Source organism: Rhinolophus hipposideros (genome assembly GCF_964194185.1).
Source record: "Rhinolophus hipposideros genome assembly, chromosome: X".
Taxonomy (NCBI): domain Eukaryota; kingdom Metazoa; phylum Chordata; class Mammalia; order Chiroptera; family Rhinolophidae; genus Rhinolophus; species Rhinolophus hipposideros.
In genome coordinates this window covers 72843858-72868298 of record NC_138046.1, presented here as the reverse complement: position 1 = coordinate 72868298, position 24441 = coordinate 72843858, and the positions used below count along the sequence as shown (strand labels likewise).

At 34.9% G+C, this 24441-nt stretch overlaps 1 protein-coding gene across 1 annotated transcript in view; it reads right to left on the bottom strand.

Moving 5' to 3' along the window:
• The window catches only part of POF1B (POF1B actin binding protein), a gene marked incomplete at both ends in the record, with an annotated part of 99535 nt that extends 88870 nt beyond the window's left edge, over positions 1 to 10665 (bottom strand). The window contains one exon of the mRNA XM_081042303.1: positions 10381 to 10665. Within this exon, the coding sequence (XP_080898429.1) occupies positions 10381 to 10665 (285 nt within the window). The remainder of the gene's footprint in view (positions 1 to 10380) is intronic.
• Positions 10666 to 24441: the final 13776 nt, after the last annotated feature.

Genomic DNA, 24441 nt, shown 5'->3' with positions numbered 1-24441 from the left:
GCATTTTTAAGAGGGAGATTTATATCACTACAGGCCTATCTCAAGAAACAAGAATAATCACAAATATATAACCTCATATTACACCTTGAAGAACTAGAAAAAGAAGAACAAGTGAAACCCAAGGTCAGCAGAAGAAAGGAAATAACAAAAATCAGAGCAGAACTAAATGAAATAGAGAACAAAAAGACAATAGAAAAACATAATGTGACAAAGAGCTGGTCCTTTAAAAGATTAACAAAATTGACAAACCTTTGGCTAGACTCATTAAGATAAAAAGAGAGAAGACACTAATTAACAAAACAGAAATGAAAAAGGGGAAGTCGTCACAGACACCACTGAAATACAAAGGATCATCCAAGAGTACTATGAAGGACTCTACGCCACCAAATTCAATAACCTAGAAGAACTTGACAAGCTCTTAGAAACACATAGCCTTCCAAAGCTGAACCATGAAGAACTGGAAAATCTAAACAGACTGATCACCTGTAACGAAATTGAATCAGTCATCAAAAACCTTCCCAAAAGCAAAAGTTCTGGACCACATTGCTTCACTAATGAATTCTACCAAATGTTCAAAGAGGATCTAATATCAATCCTGCTCAAACTCTTCCGAAAAAATGAAGAAGAGACAGTACTCCCTAACTCATTTTATGAGGCCAACATTACCCTGATACCAAAACCTCGTAAGGACAACACAAAAAATGAAAACTACAGACCAATATCTCTGATGAATACAGATGCAAAAATCCTAAAGAAAATTCTAGCAAATCGAATGCAGCAATACATTAAAAAGATTATTCATCACGACCAAGTGGGGTTCATCCCCGGGGCACAAGGATAGTTCAACATAAACAAATCCATCAGTGTGATACATCACATAAACAAAATAATGGACAAAAATCATATGATTATATCAATTGATGCAGAAAAATCATTTGACAAGAAACAACATCCATTTATGATTAAAACACTTAATAAAATATGTATAGAAGGAAAATACCTTAACATAATAAAGGCTATATATGACAAACCCTCAGCTAATCTCATAATTAACCGTGAAAAACTGAAGCCCTTTGCTCTACGTTTAGGAACACGACAGGGCTGTCCCCTATCACCTCAGCTTTTCAACATAGTGTTGGAAGTCCTTGCCAGAGCAATCAGGCAAGAGAAAGAAATAAAAGGCATCCAAATTGGGAATGAAGAAGTTAAATTATCACTCTTTGCAGATGACATGATGCTATATCTAGAAAACCCTAAGACTCCACCAAAAAGCTATTAGAAACAATCAACGAATACAGTAAAGTTGCTGGCTACAAAATCAACGTACAAAAGTCCATTGCATTCCTATATACTAACAATGAAATCTCAAAAAAGAAATACAAAAACCAATTCCCTTTGCAATTGCAGCAAAAAGAATAAAATACCTAGGAATAAACTTAACCAAGGATGTGAAGGATTTATATCCTGAAAACTATAAGACATTTTTGAAAGAAATTGAAGAAGACACAAAGAAATGGAAAGACATTTCGTGCTCATGGATTGGAAGAATCAACATAGTTAAAATGGCCATATTACCCAAAGCAATATGCAGATTTCATGCAATCCCCATCAAAATCCCAATGGCATTTTTTTAAAGAAATAGAACAAAAAATCCTCAGATTTGTTTGGAACCACAAAAGACACCGAATAGCCAAAGCAATCTTAAGAAAAAAGAACAATACTGGAGGTATCACACTCCCTGACTGTAGCTTATACTACAGGGCTACAATAATAAAAACAGCATGGTATTGGCAGAAAAACAGACACATAGACCAATGGAATAGAATTGAGAACCCAGAAATAAAACCATATAAATATGGACAGATAATTTTTGACAAAGAAGGTAAAAACATACAATGGAGGAAAGACAGCCTCTTCAATAAATGGTGCTGGGAGAATTGGATAGCCACGTGCAAAAGAATGAAACTGGACTGCTATGTGTCACCATGTACCAAAATTAATTTAAAATGGATCAAAGACGTATGCATAAAACATGACACAATAAACTGCAGAGAAGAAAACATAGGTACTAAACTTATGGACTTTGGGTTCAAAGAGGGTTCTATGAATTTGACTCCAAAGGCAATGTAAGTAAAAGCTAAAATAAACGAATGGGACTATATGAAACTTAAAAGCTTCTGCACAGCAAAGGAAACCATTGACAAAATAGAGGCAACTGACTGAATGGGAGAATATTTTTGCAAACAGTGCCTCCGATAAGGGTCTAATATCCAAAATATACAAGGAACTCATGAAGCTCAACAACAAAAAAACAAACAACCCAATTGAAAAATGGGCAGAGGACCTGAAAAGACATTTCTCCAAAAAAGACATACAAATGGCAAATAGACATATGAAAAAATGCTCAACATCACTAATCATCAGAGAAATGCAAATAAAAACTACAATGAGATATCACCGCATCCCAGTCAGAATGGCTATCATCAACAAGAGAAATAGTAGCAAGTGTTGGAGAGGCTGTGGCGGAAAAGGAACCCTCATACACTGTTGGTGGGAATGCAGACTGGTGCAGCCATTATGGAAGGCAGTGTGGAGTTTCCTCAAAAAATTATGAATAGAATTACCGTATGACCCAGCAATCCCTCTCCTGGGTATCTACCCCCAAAATTTGAAAACATTTATCCATAAAGACACGTGTGCTGCAATGTTCATTGCAGCTTTGTTTACGGTGGCCGAGACATGGAAACAACCAAAATGTCCTTTGATAAATGAATGGATAAAGAAGTTGTGGTATATATACACAATGGAATACTATTCGGCAGTAAGAAAAGATGATATAGGAACATTTGTGACAACATGGATGGATCTTGAGAGTATAATTCTAAGCGAAATAAGTCAGACAGAAAAAGCAGAGAACCATATGATTTTACTGATATGTGGTTTATAAACCAAAAACAACAAAAGAACAAGACAAACAAATTAGAAACCAAAACTCATAGACACAGACAATAGTTTAGTGGTTAAGAGAGGGTAAGGGGGGTGGGTGGAGGGAGATGAGGGTAAGAGGGATCAAATATATGGTGATGGAAGGAGAACTGACTCTGGGTGGTGAACACACAATGTGATTTATAGATGATGTAATACAGAATTGTACACCTGAAATCTATGTAATTTCACTAACAATTTTCACCCCAATAAATTAAAAAAAAAGTTCTGGTAAAGCATTTGAGTCTTTAAATAACCAAGAATTAATCAACTTATTACTTAGTGATGGAGCCTTGTGTATTTTGATACAAAACAATCAGTAAAATATATGAGAAAAATGTAAGAAAGAATTCTGAACAGCGACAAAAAATATCTTCCTTCTTGATAAATAACATATTTTAAAAGCATTGAAATGTTCATTCATGTTATTTATGCCCTGGCTAATGTTCCAAAAGATTTTACCTAGTTCATAAAGGGAGCACTTATAAGAAAATGATCATGAAGCATAAATAAGGATCTGGTATTGGAGACTGTGACATAAATTAGAGTCAAATGTATAGACTAGGAATATACAGTATAGTGTGGTGGTTACAAGCATAGACCTGGAACTAGACTTCCAGGTTGAAATCCTAGTTCTATCACATACTAGCTATATGAACTTGAGCAAGTCACATACTATCTCTGTGCCTTGGTTACGTCATCAGTAAAAATGGGAATGACTTTTGAACTTTACTTACTAAAGTTTAAAATTAATTCAGTATGTTAAGGGAGGTAGGTAGTTCCAGAGAAGCTGTGAAACCCAGATCATGTGCCTAAAAGAATGGAAAATGCATTTTGATTAAGTGGGGTTATTTTTCATCTTTTTTCCACTTCTTAACAATTTGCTCTGTCAAAAGTGAGGTTCTGGGAAAATTATACAGATTGACAGATTGATACATACATGCATACATATATAAAACTCTTTTACTCAAGCTGTTTTATTAAAGGTTTATGAATTTAATTCTCCCACTGAAATAGTCACTCTAAACGTATACTTTGAGAGTTTGGGGCTTCATTTTTTGTTTCTTTCCTACGTGCCCATTATAACTGATCACACAAATTGGCAGCACTGTGGTCACACATTTGTACCACCATGAATTTTTTTGAATGTGATAGTTTTAGAGATATTTCTATGTTTAAATGTACAGCTTGAATATATAGATTTGCAGTGTCCAGTAGACTTGTCTACAATGTTCTTTACCTGGGCTGTCCAATGCAGTAGCCACTAGCTGCATGTGGCTGTTTGAGCACTTAAAATGTGGCCATGCCACTGAGAAACTGAATATGTATTTAACTTTATTTGATTTTAATTAATTTAAATGTAAATAGTCACATGCTATTGAAGGTGCAATTCTAGAGGAAACGTTAGATAACAGGCAAACTGCAAACAAGCAAGCCAGCTTTCATGACTATATTTTAAAAGGAAAAGGAAAAAAAAAACTACGGACTAAAAAGTCTCCATCTCAAATATTGAGGTTCAAGTTCAAAGGCTCTTAAGAGCATGAAAACTTCCAAATATCCTAAGAATATTTATACCTGTAAACATTATAAATATATTCCTGCTTTCCAGTCTTTTGATCATATACCATGAGAATTAGAAAACTGTTTTAATGTTGTTCCTCATTAGTCTTTTTTAGCTAGTGGAGCCCTAATAAGCTTTACAAGCATGCATTCACCTAATCTTTCTGGTGTGAAATGAACTCTTACTTTATAGACTAATCACTTAGTTTATGAACTTATTTTGACTATGCATCTAGGGGCTTTTGTTGGTTATATTTTTATAAATTAATAATACCAATGGAAAGAATTATTGAATGCGAACTCTATGCCAGATATTGTGCTGGACACCTTCACACGTTATCTCCTTCAATACTCACTGCAACCCTGAAGGAAGGTATTATTGGCCTCACTTTACAAATGAGAACACTGAGGTCCTGAGAGGTCAAGTAATTTATTCTAGGTAATATAGCATTAACACTATATGTCAGGCACTGTGTTGTGTGTTTTCTACCATTTATTATTGCATTTGACTCTAACAACAATCCAATGAGTTAGATACTATTGCCCCATGAGGCAACTGAGGCATATAGCTAGCAAGCTCTCTAACCAGGAATTACACCCAAGAAATTTAAACCTTAGCCTACACTCTTAGCCACTACACTAGACTGTTTCAAAGTTCGGTTCTGCCAAAGTCTGCCTCCTCACGGCATATTTATTATTTGCAACATTCCCTGAGACATTCCACATAGATTCATTTCTATGGGCATTATCTCTACACAATATTCCCTGTGGTTGATCTTTAGACTGTAAAATATGAACCTCTTCAGTCAATACCTATTGGCTTTCGTTTTCCTATTGATAGCTCTGATCAAAGAGTTCAAGACCTTCGTGCAATAGATACAGGCGAGATGGTGAGACTGCTGGGAATGAGAATTAGGTAATAAACAGAGATTACATACACAGTACAGGACTTTGGTCTGTAAATATTTGGAAGTTTGTTGAAATGAACATGGGACTCTTTCGTGTTGTCTAATTTAAATTTTAAAACTTTACTTAAAAACTAATAAATAATATAATGTTCGATGGAAGAAAACATGGGAGCCTTGTGGATACTCTTGTCAGTCCTGATGACTATGAAAATCACTAAAAGCAACAATAGTGACTTAGGAACATTCTAGGCCAAACAGTTTCCAAAGGGGCAATATCTTTAAAAACCACCTGATATTTATGCTGACAGAATTTGCCAAGGCAAACTGCCATTTGAATAAATTCCCTGAATAGAATGATGGATGCTTTTGTTAGAACCTTTCAAAGCCAGTAGTATGGTTGAACACCTGCCTTAGGTTGTTGTTGAGATGTTGTTCTGTACTTTGTACAGAAAGAAACATGTAAATTATAATTCTCTTTAGATGAAACAAACACTTCCTTAATTAAAATATGTGATTATGTTCTCATAAAAAGAAAGCAATAGAAATTACTAGAATGTGCTAATAATAGAACTACTTCCCCTCATCCCTTCCCTCCAACAGAAATCCTCATTTAAGGGACCCATTACAGGATAATTTATCTTCTTTTCCTGAAGGAAACTAGGAAAGAAAACAAAGTATACAGTCACTTTGCAGTGCATGCATTTTGTCCTTAAAAAAAAAGAGAAGTATATATGCTCCACTGGAAGAGAAAACAGGATAGCTATTTAAATAGCTGTTGGTATGAAGGAAAAGTTAGCTCAAATAGACTTGTTTAGAAAGGTTTTAATTTTTAAATGGATTTTAAGAGCATGGCAAATCTCCCAGTTGTTTTATCATGAATCGTTGAGAAAAGAAATTTGGATCACAACAGTTAAAGGACAAATTCACCTCCCTTCCCCTTGCCCCATTTGCCACACACACACACACACACACACACACACACACACACACACACACACACAGAGCTGGTGAGTGCCATTCACTGGAAACAGCCCCAGCAATTTATCCGACCTCCCTTAAACAAGAGACAAAGAAAACTGGCATCGGCATTTTCACCCAGCAATTAGTTGCACTCGCAATTTCTATACCTTCATTTAATTGTAAACACAAAAAAGATGACCAAAGCTGAAAACTTGGGCCTCTTTATCCTATGACCCCATTCCTTTTTCAGGCAGCATACTTCCCGGAACAATCATTCACTTTAGTGACCACTCCCTTTAACAAACCACACCCTTGAACAACAATTTATCAAAGCAACACATCCCTCCCCACAGAACAGGAAAATTTTCTGATAGCATATAGAAATCCTGGCACAGTAAGGGAGCTATCTACAATCTTTGTAACAAAGAAAAAGGAAAACAAAAACATAACACAAATAAGCCCAAGCTGGGTAATTATTGAGAGCAGAGGCCTTTTATAAACACACATTCTCCCAAGGGCTGCTCTCTAGAGTTGAATTTGGTTTCAAGTTTCAAATTATAAAGAATGGTAAGCCCTACAACATATACATTAAAAAGGTCCCTTCTTACACCAAAACTTGTTTTATTCAATAAAATAATCGATAGCCAAAGCACAAAATAATATTTAAAAGTAAAATAGACATATGGGACACCTACAGACTAGGTCCTGTCCTGTATGTCTGTCCTCATTGTAGACTCTCCTTGTATAAGCAAATGGTATTTATTCAGATAATCACAGTGCGTCCCACATAATAAGCACTTAATAAATAACTATTCAATGAATGGCTGCTATTGAAAATATTTTATTTATTTTGATCCATTTCTCTCTCACACAGCAGTGCTCTTAAACTTCATGTGAAGCTAAATTAATGGAATGGAAAAATATATGTCCAATGAGTAATTCACATCAATGCTGTTCACTTAAGGCAGGATTTAATTTTGAGTTATGTTGGTAGGTTAATACTGAAGCTTCTTAAAGTTTGAGCCAGGAGGATTTTTTGTTTTGTTATGTAGATCCTAGAACTGCATTTATTTACAATATCACATTCAGTTCTAAAATGCATCTATGACCTTGATCATGCTTGTGTTTGGTTTTACCTGTTCATATGGATAAACCTGGTAATTTTAATTCTACCATCAATTTAGACAATTCCACTAGCAACTGGTTTCTACGTTAAATTTTCTCTGAGGAACATTCTATCAATCAGACAAAATAATAACTGATTCATAAAATATATCTGATCAATTATAGGCAAGACATGAAGCAACATTATATCTGGAGAAATTTAAAATCTGTTTGCATTATTTTAGCACAGAAGAAAGCAGGAGAGGAAAACCATGTGCTAAAAAGCCAGAAATAGGAGATACTAAAGTGCTGCAAAAAGCATTTGGTTAAATCTAAAATGTCTACTACAGAAGCTACAATTAAGATTCAGGAAGCAAAGCAGAGTGGCATCAATTTCGGTTTCTCAAAGGGAACATACTTTTCTATGGGCAAAAATACCCCACTATATATATATGTTGAATTCTCTGAATGTCATCCAAACACCAAAATGCTAAAAATCAATTAAGGTAAAAGTTTAATTGAGTTCACGATGACCAACAATTGATTATAATACCCACTTTCCTAGGTGCCATGGTCACAAAATCTAGCATCAGATTAATTGCTACATACCAACTCAAAATGTCTCGGAAACATAGCATATTATGGATAAACTATATTAAAACATAAAACAAACTAAAAAAGGATTTTCAATAATATTTACTGCTTGCTTATGCTTCGCTTGGTACACTATGCTGCCACCACATCTTACCCATTTGATTAGCATGAAGGTAATTTCATATGAAATCTAGGACCTACTTTACACAATGCCATCCTGCCAATAAACAAGGAGAAAGGAAATAAAATAGAAGAGTTTCCTAGTCACATTCTTTGTGGCAGCTATCTAAAAGCTTCTTGGCAAATTATCTTTCAGTGGATTTGTGAATGCCTTTTGACATCTAACTCAGTTTGAAATGTTATAGTCAAAGTTTCTCTTTTCTTGTTTCACTAAGGGAATGAAGCTTTTTCTTTTACCACATATCTAGAACCTCACCTCCCTCATCCTCACCCAGCTCTTCCTTTTCTTTCTTTTCAATTATAAATAACTCCAGACTTCACAACAACCTCCGTTCCATTCTCTTATCTGTTTCTGTGGCCTTGCTTTCTGTCCCTAAGGTTCTTTATAAAGTCCTCTATGGAGAATAACGTTTTAGGAGGGAAATACTCTTGTAAGGATCATTCTAACAAATATCAGGTACAAAGAAGGAAAGTCTTGTAAAAAGTTTAACTAGGTTGGTCCAGGGATTATTAAAAGGGAAAGTTGAACTAAGGAACATACAATAAAATACTATCCTAAAAATTGATCTGAAGTCAATATTTATAATTTGCCAAAATTCTGCTATTAAATTTTTATCTATTCATCTTTTTTTTTTACTAGCAATTTGACAAGAAAAGAGGTTAATTGTTCAAATAACTATGACAGATGAGGTGGTTTTAGCATTCCTACGATAATAGTAACTGTTGTTTTTGACCTTCTCATTGGTTTGGGGCTACTAAGAAACATAGGTGACAAGCACTTTGTTGTTCATCAGCATCTAATACAGAACATTGGAACGTACATTTGCATCATTATCACTTATACAAACTGGTGTGTTTTTTTTTTCAAACTGGTGTTTTTAACCTTATATTTTTCTTCTCTTTAACTTCAGTATAGGTGGAGTTTTTCTCAACTAAGAAATTACTCACAGTAAATCCTGGATTTTTCTTCATATTTTTTCCTCAAATTAATTTAAGCTAAAAGTGAAATAAAAGAGTAAGATTGTGGCCTTTGTAGTTGTTGGGTTATCTATAATTTTTAAAAATTCTTTTAAAAATAGTTTCTTTATGTACTTCAGAAATGTTGCTTCATATCCTACTTTAAATGGTAGTTTTGAGGAAAATAATCCATATTATTCCACATTGATATGATAATATCCCAGTTTGGGGGGGGGGGGCTTCACAGTATGAATTGTACCTTGAAAACATAATTTCAGTTTGTACAGAAGTTTCCAGCAAGCTTAAAGACATGAAAATTAATGTAAAGAGAGTCAAAGAATGAAAATATAGGGTTGTTAATTTTATATACTCTTGCAATATTTCTTTATATTCATTGGCATGTTTACTAGCACAAATACGAATGCCGAAATAACCCCTTTAAAAACAAATTTGTTTCATTTCAAAGGGTGTCTTAGAGCTCCACCCTTTTAAGCTTTTATATAACAATTGCTTACATCTTGCCGTCCTTAAGACTATATCCACTCTTTCAATACTCTTTCTACGAATATTCATAAATTATTCACCTTAGCTATACAGGTGCCAATGTGTCATTTTCAGAAGATGAAACACATATGGCAATTCAAACAGGGATTTGTGCCCGTCATTTATCCTGGAATAGCATATTATTTGTTAAACACAAATATTTGCTCATCACTCTATACATGCCATTGTCCCTGAACCACCATATTTCATACGAAAAATCTATTTCTGATATGAAGTGAGGCAGTAGGAACCTATTCTATAAAAATTACTGTATATAAGTTGAGGATTGTTTTGCAGTAGGAGCAAAAGAACACCTCAGATCAGATATTCCAATTAAATCCAACAAAAAACGAGCCATCCCATGCTCTAGTTAGATTATGAAAATCATTGGAACGGGTAAACAACCACAGGCACTAGTAAATGAAAGAACAGCCAAGACATAAAATTTGGGTGACTGTACATTGCATGTTTAGCTGTAATCCACCAAGCAGTAACATCTTTTATAACAGAGGCAGAGAAGCAGAAAGAAAAGACATGAAGTTCAAGATTTCCCCTCTTTACTATCCTGGCACAGCTCTCTTTGTGGTACCTGGGAATGGTCGCTCCAAACCAAATTTTGGTAGGAGGAAGCATTTCTGAGAGGAGAGAGCACTTCCCGGGAGCCGATGGGGTCCAAGGCCTGAACCACCTTGTTCATGGGCCCACTGTAGGTCCTCACTCGCTCATACAATACATTTTTCTCTGGAGGCTGCTGGTCTTGGCTTGACTGATGGTAGCAGTGGTAATGCTGGGGCTGGCACTGCAGCACGTCTGAGAGCTGCTGAGTCCCACAGCTGCTGCTGCTTTTCTCATTCCAATAGCTTGAGCTCATCATCTTCTCAGTGGTCAGCAAGGTGCACTCCAGATGCTCTCCCTAAGGAACAAACAGAGGATCATGAAAGGAAGCGCTAGAAAGGCAGACAGGTAGGTACATGTACAAGACTTTTATCAACCACCTCTGCCTATAGTGGTGCCAGGGAGAAATGAGCTACCTGAGCAGCAGCAGGAGCAGGTCTGGCAGCTGTAAAGAAGGCAACAAAGTATTTGAGCGCGAATGGAAAGTGGAGCCACCCTGTGAGATTGCTCCAGGAAATGGTACGGACACGCCCTTGAGGGGTGGATTCACCAGACAGGTTTACCGGACACGAGAGGCTCTGCTTTGCTATGGAGATAGCTACAAGACTTCCCAGTAGGTAAGGGAATCTGGAAAGAGCTGAAATGTGGAATTTTAAGGCTGAAGCCAGAGCTTCCAAGTCTACAGATTTGGAAATTCACTTTAAGTAGTCAGACAAAGACATGCCCATGCCAATACTTATTAGAGGAAGAAAAGTCACAAACATCACATGAAAGTGGCTTTGACATGGTTCTTTTGAAGCTTAGAAAAGGTATGACTATTATCATTCCAGAGTCCCAGACCAAAATGTGAGGTATTAGCCTAGGGACATAATAATTCACAGATAAATTTGCATTCTTTGCACAAAACCTAGCTGATAATTGCAGCTAAGGGAGATTACTATGGAGTCTCTTTCTGGCAACTCTCTCTAATTTATGGACCTGTTTATCTTGCTCCAGTTTTAGCATAGCTTTCTAATTTACATTGAAGTGGGTTTGTCCAAATGAGTAAATCGATGTTTATACATGGGGGATTGGTCAAGAAAAATCTAAGAATTCCTCAAATGCTTTGCACTTTAACATTTATATTCATTCTTTTGCATTTTTACAAAAGAATATATCCTGACTTTATTTGTGTCCTAAGAAACACTGAGTTTGATTGCCTTTTTAATATCTGGTTGTAAAGGGAGCTGAAAGTCCTGAGAGGTGCCTTATCTGACATAATGAGATTTAAACGTGTTCAACACTTATAGTTATTACTATTTGAAATTACAATCATAATGCCTACTTAACCCACCAGATCTTGCCTTGCAAGATACTTCAGCACCACTGAACTCTAGAATATTCACTGAGGGTGTCTTCAGAAAAGGAGTGTCTCTCCATTGTGTGTATGTATATACATCATAAAATCTAGCATACCGCCACCATTCTGGACGGGAGATGAATATCATAGAGCTGGCTAGCCAGTTTTTATTTTACTGAGTGAACCAAAGGACAGTGACTTACTGGTCACTTACTATGATTAGGTGCATTGTGAGAAATTTTATGTGGATTATCTGTTATCCTCACTACTTTATGAGGGTTGATAGGTGAGGAACTGAGGCACAGACACAGGTTGAAAAACTTCCCAAAGTTAAACAACGAGTAAATGGTGGGTCTGGGATTTGAACATAGGGCAATTCATTTTATAGTCAAAGTTCTTATCTATATTATGCTGCTAGATAAACTTTAAAATTATATTCTGCATCTGGTCATCTAATAAATCATCGAGATGAAAAAATCAAAAAACAGTTTTGAATTGCTAGCTTATAAGTGACTTTGAAAGGTATCTTTGGATATTTTATGGGGGAGAAGTATCCAAAATTCTGAAAATCAACCTTTAAAACTCTTTAAAATAATTTACTGTATGTTTGCATTTAAATTTGTGTGTTGTGTGCAGAGTTTTCAAATGTAATCCTTGTTCATTTGAATGCTGTTCCTCAAGAATCAATGAAAATTTGATTAGAAACATGTGACCTGCCAAACAGCTTAGCAAAATATCAGAGCAAAAACTTGTTAATATTATTAGTAGTATCATTTTGAATAAGCTTTATGTGTGACCAAGGAATGAATGTTAAGTGGGGTCATGTAGTCAGCTCTGATTGTTGAAATCTGAATTTAAAACACAAACACACGAACACATACACACAGTGCTGTTAATATCTACAGCCAGGAGGTGACCTGGTAAATAAAGAGATTTACATGATGAATAAAAATTCCTTCATCTATTAAATGGTAATCATACTTTCCCTCTACATTTCTTTGTTATATGGTATTTTGAAGGCAGCCACCCAGATGTAGTTGGGCAAAAATTAATGTGTGAAACTGATACTCACATCCAATCCTTGAACCTCATCCATCAGAGTCCCCCATCTCTCATGAAGGAAAGAACTTGAAGCTCATGGATAGTATATAAGAAATGAGATTAATCACAATCTGTAAGACAAATCACATCTAACTGTGAAGCACATGTTGACCACCCTTGTTCACCTCAGAGAGGTTTATCAATCATTCTCACCAAAGTTTCTACTCCTTCTCTGAGAATTCATTTGTACCTTCAAGACATGCATCTCCAATTGTTTTATTTCTCCTTTATGTAGATGATGCTAATACTCACCTATTTTTGATGAATAAATATCTATAAATATATTTGACTGTTTTATAATGGTACTTGCCCTGTTTTCTCCTTAAAATCCAAGGGATTGACACTGAGTTCTGCAAGCTTCATGATTATGCTACCTTTCTAACATTGGTGGATAGGACAGTAAGAGTTGATTCCTTATTCTCGGCTCCAGACTCATTCAGAGAAGCCTTAATTATATTTCTGGCAGTTATTTTGTTTCACTCAGTAATATAGATATTTTGTGTTTAGTACTAAAAAAACCCCTCATTTATGATGATGGATTTTATTTCCCCTTAGAACTAATATCCCTTGAAAAGCTAATTCAATTCCAACAGATTTTTTAAAATCTTTATTGTTTCTGATTATTTAAATAATTAATTCTTTAAAAATTCAAATAACTGAAGACATGAATAAAGTAGAAAATAAAAATTCCCATATTGATGTTTGGAGAAAGGAATGGAGTAAGGATCCAGAATGTCTACCTTATATATTATTGGTAAAACAAAACAAAAAAAAACAACAAACAAACAAACAAAAAAAACAGTGATTTATATTTTCACTAAACTGTTTTGAAAGCCATCTGAAAAAGTCTTGATTTCACCTATCTCATAAGATTATTATTAGGATCAAATGTGAAAGTACCTGTTAATTGTAATACACTATCCATATTTAAGATTTTTAAATGTGTTATTCAAAGATTGTGTGGTGTGATTTTTGTGGCTTTGAAAAACAAATACAAATGTCCCAAGAGGCCATAGCCCTGGTTTTTGAAAAGCTTAATGTAAAATAGATCATTAATTTATCAAAATTGATGTACAGAATTATCTTAGAATTAAACAATATAAGTAACTATAAATTTAGCACCAAATGAATTTCATCAGCATCAGTAGTGGAGTTTTTATGTTTATAATCCTGTACTCTACCTCCTATTTTATGGGGATGACACTCAAATCTATCTCTAGTCCTGGCCCACTGCTTGAAGCTAATGGAATAATGTCAAAGGATAAGTAAAGTGGTTACTCAAGTCTTTCTACTTCTGCCTTCTCTATGATAAAGGAAAAGCTTGTTCATATGGAAAGGGTCAACAAGCATCGGTCAGATGGAGTGAAGCCTAAGGTGGTGAGATGATTGTATGAAAACACTTATGTTTCGCTAAATGGGTCCAAGTTACTTGATCCAGCAGAACCCCATTCCAGTCTTCTGACAGAACTTGAAGTTGAGCTTGCTTAACTGCTGTTGGGAAACTTCAGACTGGGCAGTGTTTCAGAATATAAGCTCTGAAAAAAATCATTGTCTTGACTTTTTAAAAAATGAATGGCAATGTTTACAAACTGAACAGCTTAGTCTGACATCAATTCAAGTCAAAAGTCTCTACCAGACTATCAGGTGTCTGATGATACACATAGTTAGAATAGAACTAGGTGATCCCTGAAAGACCTTTGATATCCCTTATCTTTCTGTCTCTATCTTTAAGTAAATTTTAACTGTGGCATTATTTTGCTCAGAAATAATTCCAGTGTTCCAAGAGCCATACTATAGAAAACCAGGCCTAGATTCTAGACAGAGTAAATAACTCTTCAGTGCTATTTGAATGCAGTTGAATATGAACCAAGCCTCTATGATTCTGGCAGATACTGAGGGATGACTGACCTTTCCTATAAGAAACATTACTTTAGAGCAGCATTTCTCAAACTATATCCTGAATAACACTAGTCTACAGTGTATATTCTACCTAGAACAGGGTTTTATGACAAAATGAGTTTAAGAAATTCTTGGTTGAATATAATTTGAGAAGTAGCTTTATTGACAATTCTTAAAGCCTTTCATGAACTAATGTATACTGTGATCTTCTAAATGGATCAATGATGTGTAGGGTTTTTCAAATTTTATTGGTGATGGAATGTATTTTGTGTGGAATAACTTCAGTGACTTATGTTCTTCAGATTTTTTCTTTATGGTTTTCCTTTCATACGCTTTAAACTAAACTCATAAAGTAAGTGGGAATTCATATCTAGCTTATTATTCTACCAATATCATGAAAACATACTAAAGACCATTTGATGAGCCACATCACTATACCAGTGATACTGCAAGTAAGGTCTCTGAACCAGAAGCATCAGCTTTACCAGGGAAATTATTAAAAATGTAGATTTTTTTAAAAAAATGCAGATTTTTGGGCCCCATCCCAGATTTACTGAATCAGAAACTCTGGGGAGTGGGACCCAGCAATCTGTTTAACAAGTCCTCCTGATGATTCTTATAGAAGCTAAAGTTTGAAAATCCCCAAATTCTACCAGTATGTTGGTGGCAGGCTTGGACAGAAGAAGAAAATGGTAGTGCCAAAGAGATGAGATTTCCAATGTATTAGGTAAAAATTTGTAAGCAGCTCAGGAATGTGTCATTAAAAGTCTATGAGGAAGTAGAGGTGAGCTACAACCCAGGATAAGAGTCATATTTTTCTACATATATGGAGAAGTTAGGATGAGAACAAACTATAGTGTAGTATATTAGTTATAGGTATCTAAGATATTCTAATATTAAAAATAAAATATATTTTAATAAAAAGAGAATATAGGAGTATACCAGAATGTTATACAGTGCAGTGTTGATGAGTGTAAGTTTGCAATCAGACGGAGCTATATTTAAATTTTGGCTCTACCACATATTAGCTATGGGCTGGTAAATCATGTTACTTCTCTGAGCTTCTGTTATTCTTAATGAAGTGGATAATAGCCACTAACAAAGGGCTTGTTATATAGATTAGATAAAATGCATATAAAGTGTTTAGCATGGAGTCTGGTACTTAGTAACTACAAAATATATGGCAATTATTAGCATTATGCTCTAGATTTGACTTGTGATAAAGGAAGGAAGGGCTTGCGATGGTTTTGCATATAGAAATCTGCCTAGAAGAAAGTATTATATGAGGGAATAGAAGTGGGGAATGGCCAGATGACATTGTCAAAGCTCAATCAATTTAAAAAAAGGAGGAGGTACAATGAAGCTTGATTGTAAGGCATTTATAATTTTAAAAGCTTGACTAGGATGGAAGAGCTTAGTTAAAAGATAAATTCCTGTGATGTATGTTATAGGTATCTCTGTTGTAATATAGAGAAATTATAAGGAGTAATTTTAAATGTAGTCAAATTACTTAAGATACATGTAAAAAATTACCCACAGCAAACAGAAGAAGGGAAATCATATATGTAAGAACTGAAATCAATGAGATTAAGAACAGAAAAAGAACAGATAAAATCAATAAAACCAAAAGATGGTTCTCTGAAAAAAAATCAATAAATTGGATAATCCTCTAACAAGACAGAAAAAAGAAAGTAAAAAAACCCCAAAATTGTGAATGAAAGAGGAGATATACTGATTCTACAGACATTAATAAGATAATGAAGTACCCTATGAATAACTCTATGCACATACATTCTCCAACTTAGAATAAATGTACCAATTACTTGAAAACCAAAACTACCACAACTCACCGAAGATGAAATAAACTAATTAACTCTGTATCTATGAAAGAGCTAGAATCTATAATAATAAATCTCCCAAAAAGAAAAAAAAAATGCTGGATTCTACAAAACATTAAGAAAAAATCAATATATTTTCTATACAATCTCTTCCAGAAAATATAAGAGGAACACTTCTTAATGTATTTTATATGGCCAGCATTACCCTGATACTAAAAACAGAGAAAGACATTACCAGAAAAAGCTACAGAGCAATAACCCTCATGAACATAAACTCAGAATATTAACAATACAAATCAAACAATCTACAAAAAGATTAATATATTATGAACAAGTGGGTTTATCCCAGGAATGCAAGACTAATTCAACATTAAAAAAAATACATAATTCACCATATTAACAAACCGAAAAAGAAGAAAAAAATATACAGTCATCTTAGTACATGGAGAAAAAGCACTTGACAAAATCCTACATTCATGCCCGGTGAAAAGTCTCAGTAAACTAGGAAAAGAAGAAAATTTCCTCAATCTGAATAAGGACATCGACAAAAAACCTACAGCAAAAATCATATTTTATAGTGAAAAACAGAATGCTTCTCCCTGCAATTAGAAACTAGTAAGGATTTCTACTCTCCTATTCAATATCATGCACAAAGTTGTTTTTTTTTTTTTTACATTTTTAAAATTAGTGTCAGGTGTAGAAAACAATGTAATAGTTAGACATTTACATCCCTCACAAAGTGATAACCCCCTCTCCCAATCTACTACCCCTCTGACATCGTATATAGCTGTTAAAATTCCATTGTCTCTATTTCCTATGCTGTAATGAAGTTCTTGACAATAAAAAAGGGAAGAAAATGAAATTTAAAAATTTCAAATTTGAAAGAAAAATAAAACTACCCTTATTCATAAAAAGACATGATTGTCTTTGTATACAATCCCAAGGAGACTGTAAGAAACCTTTTGGAACTAATAAATTAATTTGGGAAGACTGCAGGATACAAGATGAACATACAAAAGGTCGTAGTATTTCTATGCATTACCAATAAAAAAATTGAAATCGAAATAAAAACAAACAATAACATTCACAATTCCCCCAATGAAACATTAAATTGTATATCAATATATGAGTTGTATGCTAAAAACTACTAAATGCTAATGAAACAAATCAAATAATGCCTAAATAAATGAACAGATATCCAATTCCCATGCTCATTGATCAGAAGATTCCATACAATTATGATGCCAACTATCTCCGAATTGATTTATAAACTTAATGCAATACCAATAAAAATCCCAACAAGACTCTTTGTAGATATACACAAGTGGATTTTAAAAATGATATGGAAAGCTAAACATACTAGAAGAGCTAGACTAATTTTTTTAAGTTAAAGTTTATTGGGGTGACAATTGTTAGTAAAGTTACATAGATTTCAGGTGTACAATTCTGTATTACATCATCTATAAATCAAGTTGTGTGTTCACCACCCAGAGTCAGTTCTCCTTCCATCACCATATATTTGATCCCCTTTACCCTGATCTACTACCCTCCTCCCCTCTTACCCTCTGGTAACCACTAAACTATTGTCTGTGTCTATGAGTTTTTGTTTCTCATTTGGAGCAAAGTTAGAGGACACACACTATTCAATATTATGACCTACTGTATAAAGCTACAATAATCAAGAAAGTGTGGTATTGACATCACATGGTATTTGTCTTTTTCTGTCTGACTTATTTCACTCAGCATAATATCATCCATCCATGTTCTTGCAAATGGTAAGATTTTATTCTTTTTTTATGGCCAAGTAATATTTCATTGTATATCTACACCATATTTTCTTTATCCAGTCATCTATTGATGAGAACTTGGGTTGCTTCCATATCTTGGCTATTGTAAGTAGTGCTGCAATGAACATAGGGGTGCATATATCTTTTTGAATTAGTGTTTTAGATTTCTTTGGGCAATTACCCAGAAGTGAAATTGCTGGGTCATAAGGTAGTTCTATTTTTAATTTTTTGAGGAATTTCTAAACCAATCAAACAAACAAAACAGAAACAGACTCATAGATACAGAGAACAAACTGATGGATCCCAGAGGGTGCGGGGTTGAAGAGCTGGGTGAAAAATGTGAAAGGATTAAGAAATACCAATTAATAGTTATGAAATAGTCATGGGGATTTAAAGTACAGCATAGAGAATATAATCAATAATGTTGCAACAACTATTAATCATATGTAAAGTGCCACGTGGGTCCTAGACTAATCAGGGGGTCCATTGCATAAATTATATAAATGTCTAACCACTATGCTGTATACCTGAAACTAATATAAAATAATATTGAATGTCAACTGTAACTAAAAAAAAAAGATAAATAAAAATGAAAGTGTGATACTGGAGAAAAGATAGATACATAGATAAATGGAATCAGGAGAGTCTAGATAGAGACCTACACAATATGGTCAATCAATTTTTCACAAAGATGTAATGCCAATTCAATGAAGAAAGGTAAATCTTTTCAACAAACGGTGATTGAACAATTGGATATAAACATGCAAAAAAGATAAATCTTAAACTAAACTTTGAACCGTATGCAAAGATTAATCCTGAATGGATCGTAAACCTAAATGTAATACTATAAGACTCATAGAAGAATGCATAGGAAAAATTTTCACGCCTTTGGCTAAACAAAGACTTCATAGATTTGACATCAAAAGCAAAATTCATAAAAAGAAAAAAACCTCACTAAAGTGGATTTTACCAAAATTAAAAACTTTGCTCCACTAAAGACACCATAAATAGAAATGTGAAGAGAAGCCACAGTCTGGGAGACAATATTTTCAAATTGCATATCTAATAAAAGACTTGTAGCCAGAATACATTAAAAAATCACTCAAACCTCAACAATGAGAAAACAAACAACACATTTTTTTTAAACAGCACAATATTTAAAAAGGGACAAAATATTTTAACAAACAGACAATTCACAAAAGATAAATAGATAGCAAATGAGCATATAAGAAAAGCTCAGCATCATGAATCATTAGGAAAATTCAAATTACAACCATGATATACTATTAAATACCTATTAGATTGGAAATAAGTAGTAATGAAAACCTGATGCAACCAAGTGCTGACAAGGATGAGGAGCAATTGGAACACTCTAGCATTGCTGGTGGAAATGCAAAGTGGATACAGCCACTTTGGAAAACACTTTGGCAGTGTCTTCTGAAGTTAAATATACACTTACCACGAGACCTATTAATCATACTTCTGGGTGTTTATCCTAGAGAAATTCAAACTTGTGTTCCCAATATTTATTGCAACTTTATTCAAAATTGCCCTAAACTGGAAACACCCCAGATGCTCTTCAACTGCTGTACATCCATACAATGGAGTACTATTCAGCAGTAAAAAAACAGTGAATTTTATATATGTAACAACATGGATAAATCTTAAGTGCATTTTACTAGTAAAAAAAAAAAAGTGGACCCCAAAGGATACGTAATATTCTATTTTTGAGGTTTTGGAAAAGACAAAAATTTACAGGGACAATGAGTGCCAGGGATAAGAACTGGGAAGATGGTCTGAATACAAAGGGAACAGCATGAGGGAATTTTTTGTGGTATTGAAATTGTTCTTTTTCTTATCAGTGGTGGTGATTACAAGAAGTCATGCACTCATTAAAACTCACAGAACACTACACAAATAGAAGTTAATTTTACACTATGTCAACTAAAAATAATTTTTGAAAAAATCCAGATTACGTCATAAAAATGGCAGGATGAGGTGAGCTTCTTGAAATCTCCCCTGGAATTGATAACAAATTGAACAACTATAACTTCACAAAGGACTCCCTACACAGCAGACAGGCAAGACTAAGAGGTGCACTACTGAATTCACCTAAAGCTGGGCAAATTGGGTGAGCAGGTGTGGAGGGAAGGGAGAAGTGTGGTGTAGGATGCAGACTGGAGCTTGGAGCTCTGAGCTCCCTGCATTTCAAAACTACTGAAACAGTGGTAGGGGGAAAAACTCGTGCTGCTAGTGCTCCACTTATGGCCCACAGTCCAGTCTGCGGGATCAGTATATAACACGGCTGAACCCAATGCTCAAGGCAAAGACATCGGAGCAAACACTGAGGGAAGAAGACTGAAACAGCAGTTTAAACCCTCACTGCCAAGCAGAAGATGGAAAGCTTAGGCACTAAGCATAGCTGCCCCCTCCCCACCCTTCCAGAACTTGACTCACCCCCACCCATCCAGTACTAGAAGCTAAACACTAGCAGTGTAAGATGAAAAAAAACAACAATATTTCCAGTTCTGAGAACCGTGGCCCACAGCCACGGACTTGCAGCCCAACTAGTTTGGGCGAACTGGAGGGAGCCTTGGGTGCAGGACTGGCTGTTCTGGTGGTCACCACCACTGCTCTGGGCCACCTCTCACAACCCCACCCCCGCACCTGTCCCTACCTATCTGGGCGGATCCCTGCAGGAGTAAACAGAGCTGTGGAAACACACAGGCTCTGAATCTGGTGCAGGAAGAGCTTTGGAACTTCAGAAACTCTCCACATCCCCCAACAGGTGGTGCCCTGTGACCCATTCAAACTGTTCACAGAGGAGAAGCCCTCCTTCCAGGGAATTCCCCCATTGTGTGACAGCACAGAGAAAACATAGCACTACCGTGTGAGAGAAGAAAAAAAAGGCTGCAGTTGAAGAGAATATAAAACATTCTACCAACACCTACAGGAAAACAAAAGAAAGACCTCTATCTATCAACCTGTTGCAGAACCCATTCCTATAGATGCCTAGGAAGATAAATAATAATTCATTAATAGCCATGGATAACCAAGGAAGCAAGACAGCTCAGAAAGAAATGAAAAGTCTCCAGAAAATGAGCTTAAAGACATGGAAATATGTGACTTAAATGACAGAGAATTCAAGATTGCAAGCCTGAAAAACCTCAAGAAGATGAAAGAAAATACAGAAAGGCAGTTTCTTGAACTCAGAAACACAGTGAAAGTACAAAATGAACATTTTATCAAAGAGATTGAAATTTTAAAAAAGATACAAATAGACTTTCTGGAGATTAAGAACTCAATAAAAGAAAGGAAGAATGAAATAGCCAGCTTAGGTAGTAGAGTTGACCAGATGGAGAAAAGAATCAGTGACATCGAAGATAGAAACCTGGAAATAACACGTATGGAAGAAGAAAGAGACTTGAGACTTAAAAGAAATGAAAGAACTCTACAAGAACTTTCTGACACGATCAGAAAGAGTAATATAAGAATAATGGACATACCAAAAGGAGAAGAAAGGGAGAAGGGAACAGAGAGTATATTCAAACAAATGGTAGACGAGAACTTTCAAAACTTGTGGAAAGAACTGGATCCTCGAATCCAAGAAGCAAATGGAATACCTAAATACCTCAATCCCAAGGCTTGCTCCAAGGCACATTGTATTGAAGCTGTCAAATATTAACAACAATGAAAGAATCATCAAGGTAGCTGGGGAAAGGAAAATGTAAGCTATAAAGGAAAGCCCATTAGATTATCATCAGATTTTTCAGCAGAAACTCTATAAGTCAGGAAGGACTAGATCAAATATTCAAACTATTGAAAGAGAGAAATTATGAGCCACGAATACTATATCCAGCAAAGATATCCTTTAGATATGAAGAAGGGATAAAAGCCTTTCCAGACATACAGAAGCTGAGGGAATTTTCTAATACATGACCTGCACTACAAGAAATACTAAAGGAGGCTATGCGACCACCATCAACAGGGACAATTTGTGGCAACATAAAAAGGGGGAGAGTAAAGGCCTGAATATGAATACAGGAATGAAGAAAGTAACCATGCTGAAGAAAACGGAATACTCTAAATATGAAACTTTCTTTACATTAACCTAATGGTAACCACTCAAAGAAAACAAAATCAGGAACTAAAATATATAACATAATAAAAGAACAAACAGAGGGAAAATCATAGAATACCACCACACTGAAATATTAGACAGCAACAAACAGGCCTGAAAACCAAAAATAGAATGATAGGAAATCCTCATATATCAATAATCACCCTAAATGTAAATGGACAGAACTCACCAATAAAAAGGCACAGAGTAGCAGACTGGACAAAAAACAAAACCCAACTACATACTGCCTCCAAGAGACACAACTCAGCTACAAGGACAAATATAGACTCCAAGTGAAAGCGTGGAAGTTGACACTCCAAGCAAATGGTATTCAGAGAAAAACAGGTGTTGCCATACAGATATCAGATAAAACAGACTTCAGGATAAAAAAGGTAACAAGAGACAAAGATGGACATTTCATAAAGGGGACTATACAACAAGAAGACATAATAGTCATCAATATTTATGCCCCCAATCAGGGAGCATCAAAATATACCAAGCAAGTACTAACAGAACTGAAGGGAGAAATTCACACAATTATACTAGGGTATCTAAATACACCATTGAACAACTATTGATAGATCACCCAAACAGAATATGAATAAAAAAATATCACCGCTAAATGACACATTACATGAAATGGACATAATTGACATTTATAGAGCACTTCATCCTAGAACATCAGACTATGCTTTCTTTTCTAGTGTATATGGAACACTCTCAAGGATAGATCATATATTGGGACATAAAACTAGCCTCAGCAAATTTAAGAAGATTGAAATCATGCCAAGCATATTCTCTGATCACAAGGCTTTCAAATTGGATGTAAACACCAAAAAGAAAGCAGGGAAAGCCAGAAATACGTGGAGATTAAATAACATACTTTTAGAGAACGACTGGGTCAAAGAAAACATAAAAGGAGAGATCAAAAGATACATAGAGACAAATGAGAATGAAAACACATCCAACCAAAATTCTTGTGATGCAGTGAAAGCAGTTTTAAGAGGAAAATTTATATCATTACAGGCCTATCACAAGGAAGAAGAAAAATCCCAGATCAATAACCTCAAGCTACACCTTAAAAAACTTGAAAAAGAAGAACAAATGAAACCCAAATTCAGCTGAAGCAAGGAAATAATAAAAATTAGAGCCGAACTAAATGAAATACAGAACAAAAAGACAATAGAAAATTTTAATACGACAAAGAGCTGTTTCTTTGAAAATTTAATAAAGTTGACAATCCCTTGGCTAGACTCACTAAGATAAAAAAAGAAAAGACACAAACAAAAAAATTTCAGAAATGAAAGAGGGGAAGTTATCACTGATGACACAGAAATACAGAGGATCATACAAGAATTCTGTTTTCTTTCTTTTTTTAAGTTTATTGGGGTGACAATTGTTAGTAAAATTATATAGATTTCAGGTGTACAATTCTGTATTAAATCATCTATAAATCCAATTGTGTATTCACCACCCAGAGTCAGTTCTCCTTCCATCACCATATATTTGATCCCCTTTACCCTCATTTCCCACCCCCCATCTCCATTACCCACTGGTAACCACTAAACTATTGTCTGTGTCTATGAGTTTTTGTTTCTTCATTTGGTTGTCTTGTTCTTTTGTTGTTTTTGTTTTATATACCACATATCAGTGAAATCATTTGGTTCTTTGTTTTTCCTGTCTGACTTATTTTGCTTAGCATTATACTCTCAAGATCCATCCATGTTGTCACAATTGGTCCTATTTCATCTTTTCTTACTGCCGAATAGTATTCCATTGTGTATATATACCACAACTTCTTTATCCATTTATCTGTCGAAGGACATTTTGGTTGTTTCCATGTCTTGGCCACCGTAAACAAAGCTGCAATGAACATTGGAGCACACGTGTCTTTATGTATAAATGTTTTCAGATTTTTTTGGTAGATACCCAGGAAGGGGTTGCTGGGTCA